The sequence below is a fragment of the Rhipicephalus sanguineus genome, chromosome 8 (assembly GCF_013339695.2).
Source record: "Rhipicephalus sanguineus isolate Rsan-2018 chromosome 8, BIME_Rsan_1.4, whole genome shotgun sequence".
NCBI lineage: Eukaryota > Metazoa > Arthropoda > Arachnida > Ixodida > Ixodidae > Rhipicephalus > Rhipicephalus sanguineus.
In genome coordinates, this window is record NC_051183.1 from 110,511,601 (window position 1) to 110,535,506 (window position 23,906).

At 47.4% G+C, this 23,906-nt stretch overlaps 1 protein-coding gene across 1 annotated transcript in view; it reads right to left on the reverse strand.

The window, feature by feature from the left end:
- Positions 1–23,906, reverse strand: part of LOC119402300 (phosphofurin acidic cluster sorting protein 2) — a 96,846-nt gene that overhangs the window by 24,985 nt on the left and 47,955 nt on the right. The window contains exons 8-13 of the mRNA XM_037669451.2: positions 22,492–22,695; positions 20,484–20,507; positions 20,338–20,403; positions 18,173–18,527; positions 15,919–16,099; positions 13,032–13,074 (exon numbers count right to left, since the gene is read on the reverse strand). Of these exons, the coding sequence (XP_037525379.1) occupies positions 13,032–13,074; positions 15,919–16,099; positions 18,173–18,527; positions 20,338–20,403; positions 20,484–20,507; positions 22,492–22,695 (873 nt within the window). The remainder of the gene's footprint in view (positions 1–13,031; positions 13,075–15,918; positions 16,100–18,172; positions 18,528–20,337; positions 20,404–20,483; positions 20,508–22,491; positions 22,696–23,906) is intronic.

The following is a 23,906-nucleotide window of genomic DNA, read 5'->3' on the forward strand; positions in this document are numbered from 1 at the left end:
CGGTCTACCACGGTCTCGTACGAAGTGAGGGACGCCGCATCGAGCGAAAATGTGTCGAGGAGCGGACGCGCTTCGGGGCCCATGCAATATAAGAGCGAGCGCACCTGTGTTTCCTCCAGTGCATTTTTGAGACCCGAGATGGCTGCATAGTCCTCGAAGCGACTTTTCCACGTCGGCCAGGTCCCCGCGTTGCCGAAGTCGAACGGCTCCGGCGTCTGAAGGTTGACGCCCACCCACTTCGGGCTGGACTGCTCGGTAGGCATGATACGGACGATGGGTAAGCGCGACGTCGGTGCTCGACCACTTCTGACACCATGTAGTGTTATCGGTTCACTCGAGAATACGACGCAGTCATGGCATGAGCGCCTGTCAAGCCCGCAGTAAGACAACCGGTCGCCACTGAACCCAAACAACAACTAACTTTATTCTACTCCGTACATCACGTACATCAAGGAGGGGGGCGCCACCTATTAGCACAATAGTAGCGACCTCTACAGCCGTCACCGTTGAAGCTCCGTTCTCTTAAACATCGCTTTGGGTTGCAGTGGCCGGTAAATTAAGAAGAAATGTTTAGGCCTTGAGCGGTTTGGTTCTAGCGCACCAGAAATTCGAGGTTAAAAGAAATAAGCTCTGTGCACAACTGCTTATAATGGTCATCTTCACTTTCACCACCTTTATCGTGGATTATGAAATGACAACCATCGTTCTAGTGCACTACGGGCGCGTTGTCGAAGGTAGTAGCAGACGCTCTCCCCACCCGGCGCTGGCGCAAGAAGGCAATGAAACGCTGTGCGCAGCGTTCCGTCTCCGTCGACGAAGCTCCCCGCAGCATCACCGCTCGCACCCCTCTCCCACCTGTCTCCCTCTCCCTGCGCTGCGCGCGCCTCTCGCTCAGCCGTTCCCGCCACTGAGCGCAGCAGATGCTCTCCCCACCCTACCGCCTTCATGAAAGCCAGCAGCAAGATCAGGCGCATACACTCCAACACAGATATATCGAACCCACATATATCGAATTTTCGGCTATATCGAACTCGTAAATCATCCCCTTGAAGATCCTTTGTAAAAGTATAGAAATTCGCACGTCTATATCGAACGGTATTTTTACCTGCCATCGGATATATCGAACGCCGCGCGAGCTGGAAGGCGCATTTCGGCACTTGCTCAGCCCCGCGACCTTCGGGGCACTGCGCCTCAGCCTACACCCGAAACGCTCGAAAAACGTGAGGGCGAGAGGGCTTAGACTGTACTCCTGCTGGGCGCGTTCTCCAACTTATGGAACGGCTTTCTTTTTTCTCTCTCTTTCTCCTACACTCTCCGCGTTACCGTCAGCTCAGAGAGCAGGAACAAAGGAGCCGCCGGCCTCCTCCTTTCTCCTTTTCTTTCTTTTTTTGTTGCTGTTTTGTGAATTTTGATCACCCAACCACAGCCCGCCCTTTCGTATTTGCTCAGCCAACCACAGCTCGCGCCTTTCGCACATCGCTGCTGCCCTCGCAGGTAGCCCGGGCGCCCGGGTAGCCATCACCGCCATCGCGACTGATCGCGAGCACTTTGTTGGTGGAGTTCACTTCCGTGAGTTGTTGCATACTACTGTATTCCTCTTTTGCGTGCGTGCTCCCCTGCGAGCTCAAAAACATCGAGCTGAAGTTTCTGCTGGCCAACACGACAGCGAAGCTGCAACTGCTTGACCAGGGCATCATCAAGTCCTTCAAGGTGGGCTGAAGGTTGACCTGCTTAGTGCCATTCAAATGGTGACGGGCGCCTGGCGAGACGTGAAGACGGAATTAGTGGCCAACTGCTTCCGGAAGGCAGGCTTCGTGTCGGCGGAACTTGTGGAAACCAGTGAAGATGGCGACGACAAGCGCACAAATGACGCCTTTCACGAGTTGTCGTCCCTCTTCCCGGCTGCCGTTCCACCCGAAGTGTCTGCGGACGATTTTGAGGAAGTGGACTGCAATGTTCAGGCTGTTGCGAGCCTCGCTGACGAGGACATTGTAGCTGCGGTCGCAGGGACTCAGGATGCTCAGGCCGACAGCTCAAGTGGCAACGAAGATCGTCTGGGCGAGGCGGCGGCTACACGCGCATACTCCGCCGCTGAAGTGGCGGCGGCGTTCGGCTCGATTCACCGTTTTTGCGGCAACATGGAGTGGACCGGGCTGTCGCACCTGGACAGCCTCGATAAGATCGAGGCTAGCGTCTTCAACTTCATTTTGAAGACAAAGAAGCAGGCCAAGATGAGCTATTTTTTTTTTCGCGCAAATAAAACATTCTGTTGCATCGTGTGTGTGGAATTAGTTGTCATTCTTGAATGAGCCGACTGTAAGTGATTGTCCGCCACTGGTAAGGTCTCGGGGCCTGTATTTTATTATATCGAATTTTTCATATATCGAACTAATTCGCGATCGCCTTCGAGTTCGATATATCCGTGTTCAACTGTAGTCGTTTGCGTCCCATTTCTAAGGAGCTTCGCTCATTGGTTGTATTCGCACACGGAACAACTGCTAGCTTTTTTTCCCTCTTGAGCTTTCTACATTTTTCTATATCTTCCTCTCCCTGATTCTTGCTCTCTCTTTCCGTGTGTCTCTTTCTTTCTCTATCTTTTTATGTCTTTATTCCCCTTATTTCTCTCTATTTATCTCTTTCTTTCTATAGCTTTCTCTCTCTCAGTGAACCAGTGGTGAGCAGTGGGATTTGCCCAATTTCTGTCACACATACTCATGATATGATAGTTTTCTGATAGGCCACACAAATTATGGTTAGCGTAAACAGCTTTGTGTTAAAACTCAAAATGAGGTCGCCCACGGTACAAGGCTGGTAGTCAACAAAGCGACACCAATGATTGTGATGGCAACGAATGACTGGTATATAAGATGGGGGTCGATGTTTTATTGCGGTTCCTTAAAGGGGTGCTGACACCTTTTTTCGAAGGCGAGTTTACTCTGCCATACAAATCTTCAGTATGCAGAGAGGGCTCTGAGCAAGTGCGAAGCTCAGCAAATGCTGACAAGACATTTTAATTTGATATTAAAGTCATTTTTTCCTTGGTGCACCTACTGATATCGACACTAGCTTGACGTCAGGCTACAGTACAAATTCTGGTGACTTCACGCAGCAGTCTGGCTAGTTGTGATGACGTTAGTACCAAAACTTCCAAGATGGCCGCTTGTGCGTCATCAAAACTTCCAAAATGGCCGCTTGTGCGTCACCAACGGAGCCACGGTCCGGGGCGGCCGTGGAAACGTCACTATATATTGTGCGAGCACGTGACGAGAAGCTCATACCGTGTTGTGACGTCAGGGTACAGTAGGAACCGAAACTAGCTTTTAAAAACATACTGTAATTACTTTTTCAGGGCGCACTCGTGCTTAGCACTGCCTTTTCTAGGCTCCTGAGGGCTTGACCTTTCATTTGACGCAAAAAACGATAACTGAAAATATTCGTGTTCCCCAGTACCCCTTTAAAAAAAATTAAATCCATATTCCGGTTTTTATGGCAGTGTTATGCAAAACAAAAAATAAGCTGCTTTTGCGAGTTTTCCAGAAACTTTTCACACCTGTTCCAAATGTCAAATTTTGCTTGAGGATTCTCTATATATACGCTTTCTTAAACTAGGATTTTTTTTTTACTACACGAACTTTTTGTGCAATTTGCCTGGAATGGAAATCAATAAAAAAGATTACACAGTCGATCCCGGATATACTGAACTCGGATATATCGAATTATTGGCTATATCGAACAGTTGAGAAATCCCCTTGAATTTCCCATGCAAAAGTATGGGGCTGGTGTGCACGTATGTCGAACTCCCGCACAGCGAAACATCCGCTATATTGAACGCTGCCCCGCGCCGAAGCCCAGAAAGTGCATTTTTCCTAACAAATATATTAATCATTTTTCGGCCGCATTCTTACAAGTTCTAGTCCCTCGTCGCGCGCAGGTGACGAAATTGCGTTGCTCTAGTTCGTTGTGCAGCGCTTGTCAGTTCACCGGTATATTTGACGCACGATACGCAGGTTTTAATGCATGGGCTAGTGTTTTTCAAAGAGGTTGACTGCCGAGGGCACCAAAATGAGAATTCGAAGTGACTTGGCAGCCTTGTTGTAATGTTTGCATTCCCTTCCCAGTCTGTTCGCGCACGATGGCATGCGAGCCCATAAGGCATGGCCTTCGAGATTCGTAACCTCGTGACGTATTTCTAGTGTTTTCGGTTTTAAAATGCAGATCTCAGAGGCTACGCTTTTTTTTCGCATTTCTTGCCAAAGTAGCGGCTGCCTTCTACAAAGCCACAAGTGCCATCGGTATCGCCAACATGTCGACGGTGGATAAATGTTTCTTCGTGCAGCGTTGTTAGCGTTGTCTCTTGTGGCATGTGTACTTCTTGCTCCGTTCTTGATAAATCGTCATTTGGGAGTCGAACTAAACATTGTTCCGCTCGTAGCGATAAAAATGATGACCGGTGCTTGGAACAACGTCAAGTAAAGCACCGTCGTGCATTGTGTCCTTACGGGCCTTGGTGCCTGGTGACGACTTTGGGCGCGTCATGACCGCCGACTACGGCGTACGGTGCGTCAGTGAATTTTGCGACTTATTAGCGTTTCCGGGCGCCGTTATCAGATGGGAGCTCAGCGAATGACTTTGTCGGTGCAGATAACAATGTAGCTGTTTCTGATTGCATCGATGCCGAGATCACAGCTGACGTTGCCGGTGCTGCGGAAATGGACCCATGCAGTTTGAGGATGCCAGCCGCCGCTGCCACAGCTAAACCCTTTACCGCGCTACAGAGCTCGCATCAGCGTTCAGCGTCGATCCCCGCTGTTGTGGCCGAAAGTGTTGAATTTACTTATCTGGAAAGCTTCAATGATATTGACGATGACTTGACAAATTCACGGCGCACAACAAGCAAGACAAGTTTATGGACTATTTGCATGCGAAATAAAGCGCGCTAACTTGCAAAAGAGGAAGTTCTCGCCTTGTTCTTTAGCATATGTGAGCGAATCGTTATGTTCGCGCTTTTTACGATTTAGGAGAACTGTGTCGAGGCCTGTAGTGCTTTATTTAAAGCCCTAAATACGCATATTTCGTATTTTGAATTATCAATATATCGAATTATTTCGCGGTCCCCTTCGAGTTCAATATATCCGGGATCAACTGTATATCAATACAGTCGAACCTGTTTATAACGAACTCGAAAGTGTCGTGAAAAGTGGTCATTATATCAGTAGTTCGTTGTATATGGACTCGCCCTTAAAAACGTGCGCTTAGCGGCCAAGCCGTTTGTTTTTCTTTGTGCACTTTTATTAAAGTGCTAACAACTTCTTCGGTGACAAGCTAAGCCTTTTCGCGTCGTGAAGCGACGCCCGCTGCGTGCTCACGAGTGAATTAACCGCCTTTGCGATGAGCTGACACTGTTTCACCGAAGCGCGGTACCGTGACGTGGAGCCGATCATCCCTGGCTAGTTGCGTGCAGCACGTCGCCTACTCAGGTCACGGAGTCACTGCTGGGCCGCTTGCTGTGCGCGCGTTTGTACGTTCTTCGTGCATGCTTCACTCCGGACCGTGCACGGGTGCGGCGACTAGCCTCTTCGTTCAACGCGGCGAAAACAAGCATTTTCCAAGCAACGCGCACTCTACGTCTCAGCGATGCTCTCGCGGCCCTGCACGACGATGCGCGGCGCACTTCAGTTGTCACCTAGTCAAACACGCAGTACACGCTCGCTGTCAGTGCATCGACGTTTCTCGGTGCCCGCGCCGCTCAACAACAGCGAGCTACTTACGTTTCTACAAAGCGACGCGCACTTTTAAAGCGGTCTCGCACGACGCAGCGGCGGCGAACTTGCGAACGGCAGCATGGCTAAGCATGGCGCGCTCGTACCGCCGTCAATCCGCAGTGTACGGCGTAGTACGCCACACGCGCAGCCAAGCAGATATCTACAGATGACTGTGATAAGGTTGTCGGCTAAAAGGCACAATGGCACGTTCATCGACGGCCGCCACCTCGCCTTCGCTCTTTTCTGATGCTTATCCGCGAAGGCATCGCCGCAATCGCGCGGAAATCGTTATCACCGATCGACCGGTCTCTGCTGTTACCGGAAAGACGGACGACTTTTCGGGGCACATTGTGGCGTCGACGAGTTTAGGGACGCAGTGAACCTTTTTGCGATGGAAAGTTATCGCGGTTATCACTTCAATTGCATTTATGCCTTCTTGCGTTCCAAGGCATTGTTTCGTTCATCGCAGGCGGTCGTAGCTGCAGAGAACAGCGTCAGGAAAGGTAACCGTGCGAAAGCTGACCGTATAATAATAATAATAATATCTGGGGTTTAACGTCCCAAAACCAAGATATGATTATGAGAGACGCCGTAGTGGAGGGCTCCGGAAATTTCGACCACCTGGGGTTCTTTAACGTGCACCTAAATCTAGGTACACGGGCCTCAAACATTTTCGCCTCCATCGAAAATGCAGCCGCCGCGGCCGGGATTCGATCCCGCGACCTTCGGGTCAGCAGTCGAGCGCCATAACCACTAGACCACCGTGGCGGGGCGAAAGCTGATCGTAAGGCTTCATGCTGCCTACTTTTGTTTTTCCCCCTCACTGCCATTCTACCACTGAAGAAACGCATGGAAAGTGAGCGACCTCGCTCGCAGCGTCCAAAATCTGCGTGCGGCATTCGCCGATCTGGGTATCTTAGTAACGAGTAAACTGGAGCGGGGCATGCGCGAGCGCGCGCCCCTGTCACGCTATAGAAAACATGTTTTAACTTTTTTTCGCTTCGTATGCGCCATATTTTTGCCGCGACCGTGTCCGTAGTGTTCGTTGTAAAAGTAGGAGGCTTTGAAAAATGTTCGCTATATCTGGACGCAGCTTCAATGGTTAGCATAGGAAAATCGTAAGTGCACCCAAATATGGTCGTTCTAACCGATAGATCGTTATATGTGGGATCGTTATAAGTGGGTTCGACTGTATATACCATCAAACAATATCACCAAACAAACATATTACAGTCGACGACCGATAATTCGGACTCCACGGGGAATGTAAATAAGTCCAAATTATCGAATGTCCGAAAAACCGAATGAGTCAGAAAAAAAAAACACCAGGCCTGCGCTGAAACCGCAGCACAGTCACAGCGAAAGCTGAAGAGCGGCGTTTCTAGATCCCGTTAAGCTCTCTTGGGGCTTCAATACAAGTACACTAGAAAGGTACCCACTACGCCATAAATCACAATTTTTGTGAAGTTGAGAAGCACCTACTAAGCCATTATTAGTCATTCTGCGGAGAAGCGAGGCACCAGCTACACGTCTGTAAGGCATTATGTGCACTTTGTTGACGCGACGACTGATGTCGATGAAGAATTTTGGTTCAGCCCTTTGTAATGGGTTGGAATCTTTAAACGGCCCACCAGTTATGTAATTTGCATTGGGTGACGCCCCGTCGCTATTTCCCTCTCCCGTCATGCTGTATAACATACGTTGACGTGGGAGAGAGACTCGGGGGGGGGGGGCGAAGAACTTTACTCAGAGCCCTAGGCAATGGATCACGCGCTTATGGGCTTCCTTGGCCACCAATACAAGTGCACCTGCGAGGAACCCACTACGCTATAAATCATTGTAATTTTACTGAGACCCCGAGGAAGTGGATCATGCGCTTATGGGCTTCCTTGGCAACCAATACAAGTGCACTTGCGAGGAACCCACTACGCTATAAATCACTGTAATTTTCGAGAAGTAGGGCAGCAGGCACTGTGCCATTTTTCGTCATTCTACGGAGAGCGTTGGTACCTGCTAAACGCATGTAAGGCATTATGCGCACTTTGTTGATGCTGTGCCTGTTGACGATGACGAATTATGGCAGAGCCTTTTGTAATGGGTTGGAAGCATTCAACAACCTACTCGTTGCGCAATTCGCATTGCGTGACGCCTGGTTACAGAATTCGCATTGTGTGACGCTTGGTGCTTATTTTACTCTTCTACCACGCTATATTGCATATGCTAATGTGGTTCCTTCCCAACATGAAGCCTGTATAGGACCTTTTTGCAAAGCAGTTTCATGCACCGGCATGGCTCAGAGGTTGAATACTGGGCTCCCACGCAGAGGGCCCAGGTTCGAACCTCGTTCCATCCTGGAATTTTTTTCTTATTTCGTTTTTTTTCTTATTTCGAGCGATACTGGTTACGGACACCGGCGGCGGCGGCGGACAACTACGGCGCCAAAAACGGCCGGTGAAATGATCTCATAACAGCTTTCGCTGTAAAATACTTTTATTGACACTTCAGGATCCCGGTGGCCGAAAAAAGTTGTCAATGCGTTGCTGTCCGCACTTCCGCTTACGTGCAACCAAGTCCGCCTGTATCTCCGCCAGTGTGATGTGATCGCTGTACGATGGCAAGCTGGTTTCGTTCGTGAAGGCAACGAGTCTGTGCGGCGCACTTACCGGTCGCACAAAGAGGCAGCATGAATGGCGTCGCGGCACGTTTGGCTTCTCGCCTATTAAATGCGTGCACTACGCATGCAACTGCACCAGGCCACATGCACCATCGAGCAGTTGACTGAAGATGCTTATCGTAAGGCTTGTCAGCGATTGAGCCGTACTGGCGCGTTTGCCACCTGCCGCCATCACGCCTCCGTGCATTTCCACTGCCTATCCCTAAGACATAGCCGCACAGCGCCGTGATAGCGGCCCCTTTTAATTTCCGGTCCGCTTCACCCCATAACACGTCGGCATCGCGACAAAGCTGACTTTCAGACTCTGCCACTGTCGCAAACAGGTCGACTCGCGAAAGCGCTAATTCGAACCTACGAGATGATAGACGCGGCAGAGGTGGGGGCTTCAATTATTGCCTTTCGGACCTGCAATTTGGGCAGAAAGTCCTAAAAATCGGACGCCGAAGAGTTTTAGCGTCCGAAATTTCCGACGTTCTTGACCATTGACGTCTATGAGGCTGGTGACGGTGCCGCGAAAGCGTCCGATTTTTCGAGCATGTCTGGAAAATCGGCAGTTGACTGTATCTGCCGCGTTTCGTTGTCGTCGGCGCTGGCTGTGAGGGCACCGTTGACGCCATTCAACTCAGATCTTTTGAGATAGCAGAGCGTAAAATAAAGCAAGTCTCAAGATAAAAATGAACGCGCGCGCAGAACGTTTTACAGCAGATGCATTCGACAGAATGGCGGCGATAGCAGCGCAGCGCGGGGATACAGGAACCGGAATGTAGGATGTTCGCGATGTCGACAGGATTTCCCACAGTTCACCAGTGCCTCCAAGATCGGCATTTCAAATCACAAATCTGAGGCATAAAGTAGCAATCGAAATAGAGCCTCATAGACCACCAATTAGCTTTCGTTTTGATCTTTGAGGCCATACTTTGTATGGTACGGGTGCCGGAGGAGATAATGGCTGGCAATTCGGCGTGCGCGAGTCTCGGACAGGGTCCGGATTATCGAATGTAGATCTCGCAGCTGTCCGAAATATCGGTCGTCTTTACACATTACTTCTATGGGATCAACGGCGGTGCCGCGCGACTGTCCGAATTACCAAGCATGTCCGAATTATCGGTGTCCGATTTATCGGTCGGCGACTGTACTAATAACATAGAAGCCTTGCAGAACCATGCTGTGCGATTCATCTTTTCTGGTTATTCATTTTACACTATCGTCACCTCGTTAAAGAAAAAAGCCGAGTTAAACAACCTAGCACTTTGCCCTTAAATTTCCTGGTTATCACTGTCCCGTAAACTTTATCGTCATGTTTTACTTCACGATGAATTATTTCAGTCATCACTAGTCATCTTCCCACGTCGTGATCACACACATAAAGTCAAACGCATAAACTGCCAGTCTTCCGATTATGTACATTCATTCTAGCCGTGTACAATAACTGAATGGAATGCATTACCCTCAGACACTGCCACAGAACACAACCTTAGCAAATTTCAAGATCTTATTCACGCACAACTTGCCACCTAACCTTATTATTTTGATTTTCTTTTTCTTGTTCCTTGCAGTGTTTGTCTGGTGATTTTGGCTGCTGTTTTGCATTTTTTGTCTGTCTGAAAATGTATTTGGTACATTATGTTTGACTCCATTTACTTTGTACATTTGTTTCAACTTTTGAGGTGCACAATCTGTAACCGATTCCTGTGTCCTTGCCCCCCCCTCCCATTAATACCCTAGTCATGAGGGCCTTTGGGGTTTTTCTTAAATAAAAATAAATAAATAAAACTAGCTGCCCAGCCCTGAACCTGAGCCAAAAATACTTGAATGATGTACAGTCGAGCCCGTTTATAACGAACTCGAAAGTGTCGCGAAAAGTGGTCGTTATATCAGTAGTTCGTTGTATATCGACTCGCCCTTAAAAACGTGCGCTTAACGGCCAAGTCGTTCTTTTTTTCTTCGTGCATTTTTATTAAAGTGCTATCAACCCCTTCGGTGACAAGCTAAGCCTTTTCGCGTCGTGAAGCGACGCCCGCTGCGTGCTCACGAGTGAATTAACCGCCTCTGCAATGAGCTGACACTTCACCGAAGTGTGGTACCGCGACGTGGAGCCGATCATCCCTGGCTAGTTGCGTGCAGCGCGTCGCCTATTCGGGTCGCGGAGTCACTGCCGGGCCGCTTGCTGTATGCCGTATGCACGCGTTTGTACGTTCTTCGTGCTTGCTTCACTCCGGACCGTGCACGGGTGCGGCGACTAGCCTCTTCGTTCAACGCGGCGAAAACAAGCATTTTCCAAGCAATGTGCACTCTACGTCTCCGCGATGCTCTCGCGGCCCTGCACGACGATGCGCGGCGCACTTCAGTTGTCACCTAGTCAAACACGCAGTATACGCTCGCTGTCAGTGCATCGACGTTTCTCCGTGCCCGCGCCGCTCAACAACAGCTAATTTCCTTTCTACAAAGCGACGCGCAGTTTAAAGCGGTCTCGCACGACGCGGCGGCGCCGAACTTGCGAACGGCAGCATGGCTAAGCATGGCGCGCTCGTACCGCCGTCAACCCGCAGTGTACGGCGTAGTACGCCACACGCGCAGCCGAGCAGATATCTACGGATGACTGTGATATAAGGTTGTCGGCTATAAGTCATAATGGCACGCTCATCGACGGCCGCCACCTCGCCTTCGCTCTTTTCTGATGCTTATCCGCGAAGGCATCGCCGCAATGATCGCCCTGATCGCCATGGACGCGAAGAAGCAGAAGAACTTGGATTTGGCGACCAAAACCGACATCATTCGGCGCGTGGAGGCTGGAGAAAAAAAGTTGTCGGTCGCAGAAGCATTCGGCATTCCTCGGAGCACGCTGAGCACGATTCTGCGGAACAAAGCCGATGTAAAGGCGAAGGCTGCCCAGTCGTGCCGTTCTCAGGCTTTTCGTGTGCGTGTTCCTGCGTACGACAATGTTGAGAAAGCGCTGTACGCCTGGTTTTTGGAGACTCGGGCGAAAAACATTCCGATTGACGGCCCGATGCTGATGGAAAAAGCAAAGTGGTTTGCTGCGGCCTTGGGGGTTGACGGCTTCACTGGTGGCACCGGCTGGCAGCAGCGCTTCAAGACTCGCTACGGCATCGTTGGAAAGACCCTGTCCGGCGAAAGCGGCGTGACAAACAGCCAGGACACGGAGAAGTGGCTCTCCGAAGAGTGGCCGAACATTCGCGACAACTTTGCGCCGTCGGATATTTACAACGCCGACGAAACGGCGCTGTTCTGGCAGATGTTGCCTAACAAGACGTTGGACTTGAAAGGGACTTCGTGCCATGGGGGAAAGATGAGCAAAGTGCGCGTCTCGATTTTGCTCGCGGCGAACATGGATGGCTCCTGCAAGCTGCGGCAGTTCGTTATCGGCAAGAGCAAGTCGCCGCGCTGCTTCAAGAACGCGAAGAGCCTCCCAGTCCGATATGCGTTCAATAAGAAAGCGTGGATGACGCGGGACCTGTTTTCCGAATGGATTCGCGCATGGGATGCCGAATTGGAGAAATCAGATCGAAACCTTTGCCTTCTGGTGGACAATTGTTCCGCGCACCATGTCGTGAGCCAGTTGAAAAGGATAACGGTCAAGTTTTTGCCGCCCAACACCACGGCAAGGTTGCAGCCTCTCGACCAAGGCATCATTAAAGCATTCAAGGTCGGATACAGGCGACGTCTGGTGCAACGGCTCCTGATAAACCTTCGGTTGGGGGTCGAACCGAAAACCGACCTCCTTGGAGCGATCCAGATGATGACTGGGGCATGGAATGACGTGAAAAAAACCACAGTCGTAAACTGCTTTCGTAAAGCTGGATTTCTAGCGTCACATGACGACTTCGAAAGCGACATCACAGCAGACAACGACATGGGGTGCCTCGAGAATGACTTTCGCCAACTCTCGGCGTTTCCGGGTGCCATCGCCGATGGGGACACTGCAAGCGATTTCGTCGGCGCTGATGACGACGTGCAAGCAGTTTCGAACCTCACCGATGCTGAAATCGTGGCCGACGTCGCTGGTGCCGATGAGGCGGACCTCAGCAGCGATGATGATGCTGACGACGCCTCGAAGAAACCCTGCGCCGCTGCAGAACTTGCGTCGGCATTCAGCCTCATTTGCCGCTGTTGTAGCGCAATGCAAGGCACAGGACTTGGTTATCTGGAGGGCCTCAGCAATATTGAGGATGGCCTCATGAAATTCATGGCTGACAAAAAGAAGCAATCCAAGGTCACGGACTTTTTTCATGCCAAATAAAGTGCGGCTGTTTTCGTGTATTCTTTTGATATTCTGCGCAAGTCGGCAAGCTCCTGCTTGGCACAGACTCTGGAAACCGCTCCGAGACTCGCCGCGTTACAAGGTAACACTTAAATGGACATATTTTATATTTCGAATTATCGATATATCGAACTATTTCGCGATCCCCTTCGAGTTCGATATATCCGGGATCGACTGTAAGTGGGTTCGACTGTATACTGTTCATACGGAAGCAATTAAACCACACTTGATTCCAAAATGCTGGCTTTTACAAATCCCAGTGCTTGGTTGACAACAACAGCCACTCAATGAAGCAGGAACATAGCTGCACACTTACGCTGATGAAGGGCACGAACACTTGGCTGGATTCATCTTCTGAGCTGGAAAGGAAAAGAGAATCTGTTAGCAGGGGCAGGTGAACATTCCAGTTTCAAATGCATGTAGAATAATACCTGATCAATTTATTATGTTCAACTTTTGAATTCATTCTATTTGTCCTTTCGAATAGTTCAGTACGACGAATATCGAGAAGGTGGTCAATATTCTGACTTGGTTAGGAATGCAAAGCTCCCACTAACACATGCCTACCTTAATGGAAGTTCCATGTCATTTATGGCAAAAAACAAACAAGAACGCATATACACTCAAACCTCATTATAACAAGGCCTCCGAAAGTAAGTTTGTTATATCCGAAAATTCGTTATAAACGTATATTTGTAACACTATATATATGACAAGCCTATTCTTCATTTACTTCGTTATAACCAATAATTCGTCAAATCCGTGTTCAATATATCGAGGTTTGAGTGTACATGCGAGTGCGTTCCACAACAGAAAATTTATTAACTCAATTGTTGGACCAGCTACTCGTACTCATAATGTTGTCGTCAAGTCAGCCCTGTTCTTAACTTCGATGCCCAAGCCCTGCAGCAAGTACCCAGTCTTTTGGCTTTTTACTGGCCTGCGAAACCTTGTGTATCCTGTGTTGCCTGCGGTGGTGACACACTAGCCTTAGCTGTAATCGTACCAACCCTGATCGTAACATTGATATTCTACTGTAATTGTAACAATGAACCTACGGTCAAGAAATAAACAACGGAGTTTGAGAATGATTTAGTGCTTCATATGCGTAGGAGGTACTGGCAGGCTTGTTCGTTGTATGTGATCTAGAGAACAGCAGCGCAAAATTTAAGAAACAAGGACAAACAATGATACATAGTGTTTAATTGTAGCATTCATTTAGAGTAGGGATGGGCAAATATTCGCGAGCTTCCAATATTCAAATGAATATTACATTATTCGAATTCGCTTCGACACGAATTAACATTATTCAAAATTTCAAAGTATTCGAAATGAACTAATATATGTATAGGTCATTCCATGCCAAGTGTCCGAGCCGTGGCGCTGCTCGCACACTGCAGATTTTCCTGGCAAAATTTTTGCCTTTTTTCTATGCCACATGGAGTATTGTGGCAAAACATTTTTGCTCGAAAAAAATTTTCGCAACTGTGGCGTCCCTTCAAAGTTTGCTTGCTTTTGCTAAACTGCGCCTATAGAAAAATGTATATAAAATCCGTTTTTGTGTGCTCAGTTTTCAAACTGCGCTTGCCCTACTACAGAGGTTCTGTTTAGTTGTCTTATTTAATAATTCTGAAAATTTTGTATTTAGCCGCCGGCGACGTGCTTTCAAAAACAACGAAAAGCTTCAAAGTTAGCGATTTTTTCTTAAGCTAACTCGAAGACTCCCTAAGCAATCTTTATATTAGCGTGGTTTTCAGGAAAGTGTATTTTTGTTGAAAGATATTTCCATGCGAAAGAGACTTCAAATATTCGTGAAAAAAAAAATTGTGAGATCAGAGACAATATGAGATTTGACGCGTATTTGACCGTATTTGTTGTACTGTTTCGGTCCAAGTAAAAATCCTCGTGACGCGGTGCTTGATAGAAGACTTCATTGCTAAGTAATGAAGTAAGTCTAATCAAATTATCTTTTATTTTAAGAAAGAAAATTTTTGAATTTGGCCCTCCGAACGCACCCTGCCTTTTTTTCTGTTGCCACTTCGCGACAACGCGCGTGGTCGCCCTTGCAGATGACACTCGTCACGGGTGGTGGCAAGATGAGAGATATATGTCAGTGTCTCATGTTTTGTTGTGTTAAGTCAAAGTATCTGTTTTAATCATGAACTCTCCCGGCTTTTGGAACATTTTTGTCTCATGAGCGCTCTAAAGTTTTGTCACGAGGATTTTTACTTGGACCGCATCAGTACAAAAAATACGGTCAAATACGCGACAAATCGCATATTGTCTCTGATTTCACAATTTTTTTTTTGAGAAGATTTGAAGTCTATTTCACACCTAAATATTTTTGTACAAAAAATACACTTTCTTGAAAACCCCGCTAATATAAAGATTGCTTAGAGAGAGTTCGAATTAGCCTAAGAAAAAATCGCGAACTTTGAAGATTTTCGTTTTTGAAAATACGTAGCAGGCAGCTAAACGAAAAAGTTTCGGAATTATTAAATACGGCAACTAAACAGAACCTCTGTAGCAGTGCAAGCATAGTTTCGAAGCTCAGCACACAGAAACAGATGTTATATATATTTTTCTATTAGGCACAGTTTAGCAAAAGCAAGCGAACTTCAAGGGAGTGCCACGGTCGCGAAAATTTTTTTTGAGCGAAACTATTTTGCCACAATGCTCCATGTGACATAGGAAAAAGGTATAAATTTTATCAGGAATATTTGCGATGTGCAAGCGCCATCGCTGGGACACTTGGCATGGAATGACCCGTATATTTGGGGGCATGTAAGCCCCCTCTAAAGGTGGTTTCACTGCAGTGTGGCATGTCATGCCGTGAAACCCCGCATCAAGGGGAAACACGCACTGCCGCGAAGCCACATTTCAAGGTTAAATGTAGATATTACCTTTGTTGCAAAATAGTGCGGAACGGAGCAACTTGGAGCGTGCCAGACTCTATCGAAGACGAGAAAACTGAGGCGGGTCGAGGGCGCATGCACGTGGCCGGTGCAGCAGTTCGCCTTTAGTATTGCCATTAAACGGACGTCTCTCTTTCACGTCTGGGGAACCAGTCATTTCGTAACAACCTTCACCTCAATTAGTTATTTGTAAAGTTTAAAAGCGCTCGCTTCGAACCTCAAACTTACTTATTTGCCCATCCCTAATTTAGAGGCAAGGGGGGACAGGAAGAAGGGATGTTGGCACACCTGTTGGGTGGCCGATGGTTGATCATGGCTTCGGCTATGGGCAGCTGCAGCGTGGCATGTGCCGAGGAAAGGTAGTCGGCCGCCCGCTGCTCGGCCTCGTCCAGCCAGCCTTCCGCGAACTGGGAGGAGTAGCAGTTGTCCACGGCACACAGGTGCCGCAGCAGGGGCCCACTCGCTGCACCTGCAAAAGACCACGGGTTGTGTCAAGGCAAGAACATCAAAAAATAGAGCCCACAAATTATTTTTTTATAACATGTGTTAGATAGTCTGCATGGGTGATTTAGTGAGCCATGTTAATTGTAAATTTGAGGGCATAACTAAACATGTGCACTTAAATGAAATTTGAACGCGCAACTGAATGCGCTTGTCCTTGTCTTCTCCTAGTCGTTGCTTACTTATGTGCTCAAAGTTTCCAAGCAACACGTATGTTAAAGTTGAGTTCACTGACGGAGACTTCAACAATCTGAAAAGATCATGTTACTATATTCTAAAAAGTGAATACTTTAAGACAATGCCACTGGCCTTAGATGCAGCACCAGCACACCAGATTGGAAACATTCGCTCTGGTTTCACATTGCTCTAAAGCCAGTCTGAGACAAATTATATGGACAGCAGAGAACAGTGCATTCCTGAACGTAAAGATGATTCCCTGCTCTCTGATATAACACCAGGGTGGCAAATGCAGATCCCATTCTTTTTATCCAATCGCAACCAATTCAAACACTTTTTGATTCAGAAAAAATTAGAGCTGTGCGAATAGCAAAATTTTGGGTGCGAAGCGAATTCGAATAATAAAGATTGAGTGCGAATCGAATCGAATAATTTCGAATAATTTTCGAATATTTCTCAAACATTTTTCGAATAATTCGAAGCGAAATTACAGAAAAAGTTGCAGAGAATCCCTAAGTATGTTCTTGTGAGATAGCAACATGAAAGTGTTTCTTTTCGCTAGGTTGATGAAGAGCTGGTGGGGTCATATTTCATAGTTGTCTTTCTTATCAAGAATGAGGTAATGTAGAGGCCGAATGGTATTTATGTACATGATTTGGTGCAACCAAAGTGTTGCCGACAACACTTTACACGTGATAGGCAGAGATGCCATTTCCTCAGCCTCTCCTCCTCTTTCAACTTCTGTGGAAGCCCAACTGATGTGGCGGACAAGGGTGTGCTCCCTTCCAAATCTCCCTCGTAGACGTCGATATATAAGAACATTGTTGTGTCGTACGACCGCTCGTGGCCCTCGGACACACCAGTGCAGTAAAGGTCCCTGTACATGCCACTGGGTGGAGCTGGGTCTCCCCCATGCCTCTTTGCTATCACCAATCCGGCGGGGCCATGCCGGTCATGTGACCTGTGCCTCGCTGACCAATAGCCCTTCTTTCCTCTCCTTAAAACCTCCTGCAATAAACGCGGGAGAGCAGTCTCCCGTCAGTCTCGCCGAAGCTTGGTCTCTGCGTCGTCACTTTACGCGCCCTCCCGTCGTTCGGCCTCTCCGTCGGCCCGCTGCGGGTTACGCCGCGCTCCTGCCCTACACCACAAACATCTGAAACTTTGGATACTAAAAAGCTTCGGCGTCCGATTTTTCGGACTTCCTGCCCAAATTTCAGGTCCAAAACAGCATAATTTGAGCCCCCAACTCTGCCACATCTTTCATCTCCATATTGGAACCAGCGTTTTCTTGAGTTAATACATTTGCGACCGTAACGGAGCTTGAAAGGCAGCTTTGCCGCAATACGAGGGTGTGATGAGGTGAAGCATATTGAAAATCTAGGGACCACTTACAAATGGACGTTGACTGTGTCTTGGCTAAGTTTGACCGTAACGGAGCTTGAAAGGCAGCTTTGCCGCAATACGAGAGTGTAATGAGGTGAAGCATATTGAAAATCTGAAGGGGTCACTTTCAACCAGACGTTGACTGCATTTGTCTTTGGGAAGTTCGAATAGTTCGAATAGTAAAATTTCAGTGCGAATCGAATCGAATAGCAAACACTATTCGAAAAATATTCGAAATTTCGAATATTCGCACACCCCTAAAAAAAATATAACAGGCTTTACGGGAACCACTACAGGGACGACAACGATGCCACAGGGTAGATTAAGACAACATTACAGTAAAAAAATCAGAATAATGCAACCCGACATGTGGAAGATGACACAGCACTGATCACTAGATACAAACACGTGGCTCAGTAATGGTGTGACAATTCAAACGTAACGGAAGACCACGCAACCAGAGGAAAGCGACACCACTAACCACTGGAGGTTGCAGGCATGGGGAAGAACCGCAGGTAGGCCTGCCACTCGGGCGGCTTCGCCGACAGTTGCTCGACGTAGAGGCGCACCAGCGCGGAGAGGAAGGTCTCCGATCCGAGAACCCCGACGCGAATCGTACCGGGGGGCCGCGCATTGCAGTGGCAGAACTTCTGCAGCCGCCCAACGAGGGCACCGAAAGCGGCACGCAGGTCGGCACTGCCCAGGATCAGCACGGGCAGCGTGGGCAGTGGACGCGGCAGTGGCGCTTCGGCCAGGATGAGCTTTTCGGGCAGCGCCGACTCTTCGGGCGGCAGGAGGCGCGACAACTGTTCCAGGACACGCTGAACCCCAGCCGCCTGATTGACACACAAGAGAAGTTCAAGACATGATCAGTACAGAACACACGTCTCCCTCAGAATGAATTTGATTTTATTGACATATACAACAATTTCCAAAAATACAATAGTGTGAGAATGAATTTGTGGTGTCCTGACTTCTTTCTTGTGTCCGTGTTTGCACGCCCTGTCTTTTTAGAATGAATGAGGGGGCATTGATCGAGGGCTCGATTCTTTTCGTTAGACACAACCTAATTGGACCAACAGACTGTGAAAGTAAGGAAACTATGGGGATATTATTGGTATGTTTTAACTGTAGTATAACCCGCCACAGTGGTCTAGTGGTTATGGTGCTCAACTGCTGACCCGCAGGTTGCGGGATCAAATCCTGGCCGCGGGGGCCGCATTTTCGATGGACACGAAAATGCTTGAGACCCGTGTACTTAATTTAAGGTGCACGTTAAAGAACACCAGATGGTCGAAATTTCCGGAGCCCTCCACTACGGTGCCTCTGATAATCATATCTTGGCTTTGGGACGTTAAACCCCAACAATTACTATATTAATTAACTGTAGTATAGTAATTATTGCATAAATAGAAAGGAACTGGAAGTGGATGAAAAATCAACTTGGGGTAGGTAAAGACTGAACCTACAACCTTCGGGTACCACGTCCAATGCTCTACCAATTGAGCTACAAGGACAGTCATTTTCCCATCAACTTTATTGGGCATTTTTGTTAGTGTAATCCTGAGTGTGTTAGCCAGTGTTGCTCACAGCCTTGACAGCGAGTGTGGAACACTCACCATCGTGGCTGCGATTTCCCTAAGAGCTTTTTACAGCAAAAGTCTTTTGATGTTTGTATTGAATTGTACAGTAACTATATCTGGGTTTTATGTAACGTGTCAAAACCAAGATTTCATTATGAGGCACACTCTAATGGGAAGCTGCGGATCGATTTTCACAATCTAGAGTTCATTAAAGTGCTCCTGAATCTAGGCGAGCAATTTCTGCCTTTTGCCCTTGTCAAAATGTGCTTGCCGTGGCCAGGAATGTACTATGTGTTCACACAACCACGTTCCCATTTGGTGCAAAATCCTAAGTGCTCAATTGGGATAAAGCAGGCGACTTCTAATCTGCCACATTGACAAGAGCCTCTCTTCCAACTTTTCCCTTACTTTTGTGGTTTTTCTGCTTATCAATGACAACAAATAAAATCTGCCATGGCTTAATTCAGTGGTCTGTACTCACATCCTCATTACACATTCGTACCAGTTAAGGTGCTTGTTTTATGGCTTATGATAATTAAGAATCCAAAGGTAATCTTTAAGAACCCTAGATAATGATCTAGAGTTCTTACGTGCCAGAACCACGATCTGATTATGAGGCACAACGTAGTGGCAGGCTGTGGAAATTTTGACTATCTGTTCTTTAACCTGCACTGACATCAAACAGCACAACGGGCCCTTAGCATTTCGCCTCCATCGAAATAAGACTGCCGCCATTGAACGCGCCACTTTCGGGTTGGCAGACAATGCTAAGTTAACGCTACACCACTGTGAGAATGTCCCAACCACACCAGCCTTGATCCCACAGCTGTCATAATTATTACACCCAAACCTGAATATAACGAACAGAGATATATCGAATTATTGGTTATAACGAAGTAAATGAAGAATAGTCTTGTCACAGACACAGTGTTACAAATATACGCTTATAACGCATTCCCGAAAATAACGAATTCATTTTCATGTAAGATGCAACTTCGTTATAATGAAGTTTAAGCGTATCGGGGCACGCAATGTGTGCCTGGAAAGAAAAACGAATTCTCACATCTTCCCGGGGCGTGGGTGGTGGCGGTGCTGCCTCCTGTGCAGGCGGGCTCTCCTCGTCCGTGTCCTATTGAGCGAGACAGACTCGGTGAAAACAGGGCCCCCAACTATGAGAAAGAGTACAACTGCCTGAACAACACAACTCACCTGTATGCTGTCCGAGTCCTGACCCTGCACAAGAAAGGACCAGTTGATGAGAGGATCAAGACACTCAGAGTATCACGCAATAAACTTCATTAGTCTAGCAGACATGCAAAAGAGCTGGTTGAAGAAGTGCACATTGCACTACGAAAGTCTTCATGGCAGGCAAAGTGAGACATTTCAGTAGTTTTGGAAGCGCTTGAAAAACGAGGTCCCAAAAACGACATCTCACCAATGGAACGGTCGATTTTTCGTCAACTTCAATTCATTTTGATTTACGTCACAATTAATACACCTACAGTTAAATGCAACAATTAATGTGCTCTACGCTTTCCCTGGCCTGTCTGTTCTATTCATTTGGTTGTGTCTAAAATATAAATGAGCCCCTCGAAGAAAATTCCCACTTTTAAGGACACATTGAGGCACAATGAACAAAAGAAAAACAGAAGCGCTCTAGCACCTAAAGTTTATTGCAGCACCCTGCCTACATACATTGTCACGTAGTCGTGACGGGGAAGCCGATGGCACTCGTACTATTGAAGACGAAACTCTTTATTGAGCGAACTTGTGCCCAGGAAACAAGAAGTCAAAGTACAAGCAATACACGCTGTGCACTGATAGCGGTGAACAGAGCGTCGGCCGTCGGTAATCTGATTTGCGGGAAGACACGACGGCATTTATACATGTGCCATTGAAGATTCCAGCCTTATCGCTGGTGGCCGCGTTAGTTCCAGAATAAACTTTACTGTTTGCATTGCGCGCTCAAGCTTATCAGAATATTCTAAAGGAATCTTTTCCAGACATTCAGACGCTGTTTGCGCAAGGCAGTGGTTCCACGTGTAAGGGACCGGTTGCATAAAAATAGTAATAACAGCGCGCGTGGCAATATACAGCCATTCTAACCAAGCTATCTCAAGGAGCTAAAAAGTGCGAGTTGGTTAAGAAGTACGGCGTGTGCAAGTCAACCATATCGGCGATCCTAAAAAAAACGAGGACAAAGAATGAGTGCCGACGCCAACTCGATGGACAGAATGCGTGTGTGGAGGGCCACCTATGCGCGCGTGGAGGACGCGCTACTGAAATGGTTCGTCGAAGCGCAGGCTCGGAACATTCCAGTAGTGGTCCTATGATGCTGGCCAAAGCGAAAAATTTAGCATTCCTGTTGGAGTTCCCAGACTTCTGCCCAGAAAATGCCTGGCTACAATTTCAAGGTGAGCCATGTCATTGTTTTCAAATCGACTGTCGGTGAGCCAGTGCCCACAAGCGTGCCTGTAACAATCAGCTACATAGATGGAATCAGGCAGCTTGTCTATGCCAAAGGCCTCGGCGAAGAGCACGCTGCCACTTTAAATAAACTGCAGACCGCCCTTATCGCAACTGCATTGTCGAAACAGACGTGCATTCAGACTTTTTTGCGAAAAAATAAATTTTGCGTCTTCACTTGCAACTTTTTTAAAGCTGTGTTTCATTTACTACGAACTTCAGGATAGTACAACGAACCGATCAGGTTCATTATAAACGGGCTCGACTCTATATGCCAACTTGAACCATGTGACGTATGTCATCACAACATCGAGTTAGGGAACAATTCCTTGTGCGACAAAGCAGCCGACAGGGAGTTGACACATTTGGCCTCTCCTTTGATTATAGTTTGTGCATGCTTCTTGCATGCTTCTATCTTTATGTCTTGAAAGAAAAGGCACAAATTTTAGACACTACGAAGGTAAGACAACAAGGTGAGCGCCTGTGTGTGTGTCCTGTTTTATTTTTGAAGTGTCTAAAATTTGCACCTTTCTTTTCAAGATGCTTCACCAACTAGCCCTTCAAGAAGTACTTCTAATCTATCTTTATGTTGGCTGATTATGTCGCAATTTGAAAACACGGGTGCGCAACCACAGTCATTGCACTGAATCGATGAGTTCCCATCCCTGTACAGTGGTCTGCGTTCCCCCCAAAATACAGTATGCTATTTTAACTAACCCAAGAAACGTCACTCCTGAGACATCTCACTCACCCGTGAGTCGTCGGCGAGTGGCACCAACGTGGCCGAGGAGAAGAAAGGCCTGAGACTAGGCTTGGGCGTCGACGAGCACAGGCTCAGGTCGTCCTCGCCGCCCCCGCTGTCTTCCTCCGACAGCCCCAGTTCGTCCAGCAGGAGCTCTTGCAGGCCGGGCTTCTCCAGCAGTTCCTGCTCCAATCCCGGATCCGTGCCAAATGCCTGGAAAAGAGAAACACGAACGGTGGCAAACAGACCAGGTTGTCGTTCTGCTCCAATGAATTTGCACACAGTGCACAGAGTGCAAGTGAATTTACACAGGGCCACTGACTTCACCACGAGAATAAACATTGATCCAAAAAATATTGTTTTTATGTAAGTGTCCCTCACGGCTTCTATTTGGAGTATTAAGGGGGAGACCCTGCTTTAGAAGCATATTTCTTTAATTCTGAGCAGATTCTTGTTAAACTTTCACAGCTTACGTATTTTTATGCGCCGATTTCAAATATATGCAATTATTTTTCCAGTACTGTATGCTGCTTTTAAAATATCAAACATTTGATGTGCCTCATGAGGATCAAGATTTTCTTCTAAACTGTGAGAGTTGAAAAGCAGATCAGCATATGACAATAATCTGGAATGAATACTGTAGGCAATAAAGCAACAAGAACGGATATTCTAAGCCAATTTGAACAAAAGTTATGGTATGTTGAAACTTTTGCCACTGAAATCCCTGCTTGAGATCGAATCACTCGCGCATGTTGAACATACCATGACTTTCTTCAAAAGAGTTCCGAAGAGCCATTCTTGCTTCACTGCATACAATTCTCATTCAAGATTGTGATATGTTCAGTTGCTCTGTAACTCACAGTTTAGAAGGAAATCTTGCTGCTAACAATGTAAGAAACATGAGATATCTACTATGTACTGTGTTAGAAATATAATGGCATATTTGAAATGAGCATATAAAAACATATCAGCTATGAAAGTCTAAAAAAAAATCTGCTCTAACACAAAAATTATGTTTCTGAAGCAGATTCTCCCCATAATTGAGCATAGCATTTCTTTAGCTACCTCACAGCCATTTCAACTGACCAACGAGACGACTGACTAATACACTGTCTGGGTATCCAACTGCAATGTCATGCACATGCACGCAAACACACACATTTATGCAAGTGACGTCAGCACAGCACATATGTACAGTGGCGGTCAAAATTTTACGGACTACGGGAGCGTGTGGCAGACAGCACCGAGGCGCCTTCTTACGGCTGCTTGCGAAGCTCTAGAGCACACACTGCGCACGTGCATCCTTGTTTACCTGCCAGCCTGCTCGTTCGCTCGCTTCAAGTGCGCACGCACCAGAACGCCAGAGAAAGCGCAAGGTGCCGCTTCTACAGTCACCGCGGAAGCCCCGAGCGATTTGCCTAAAA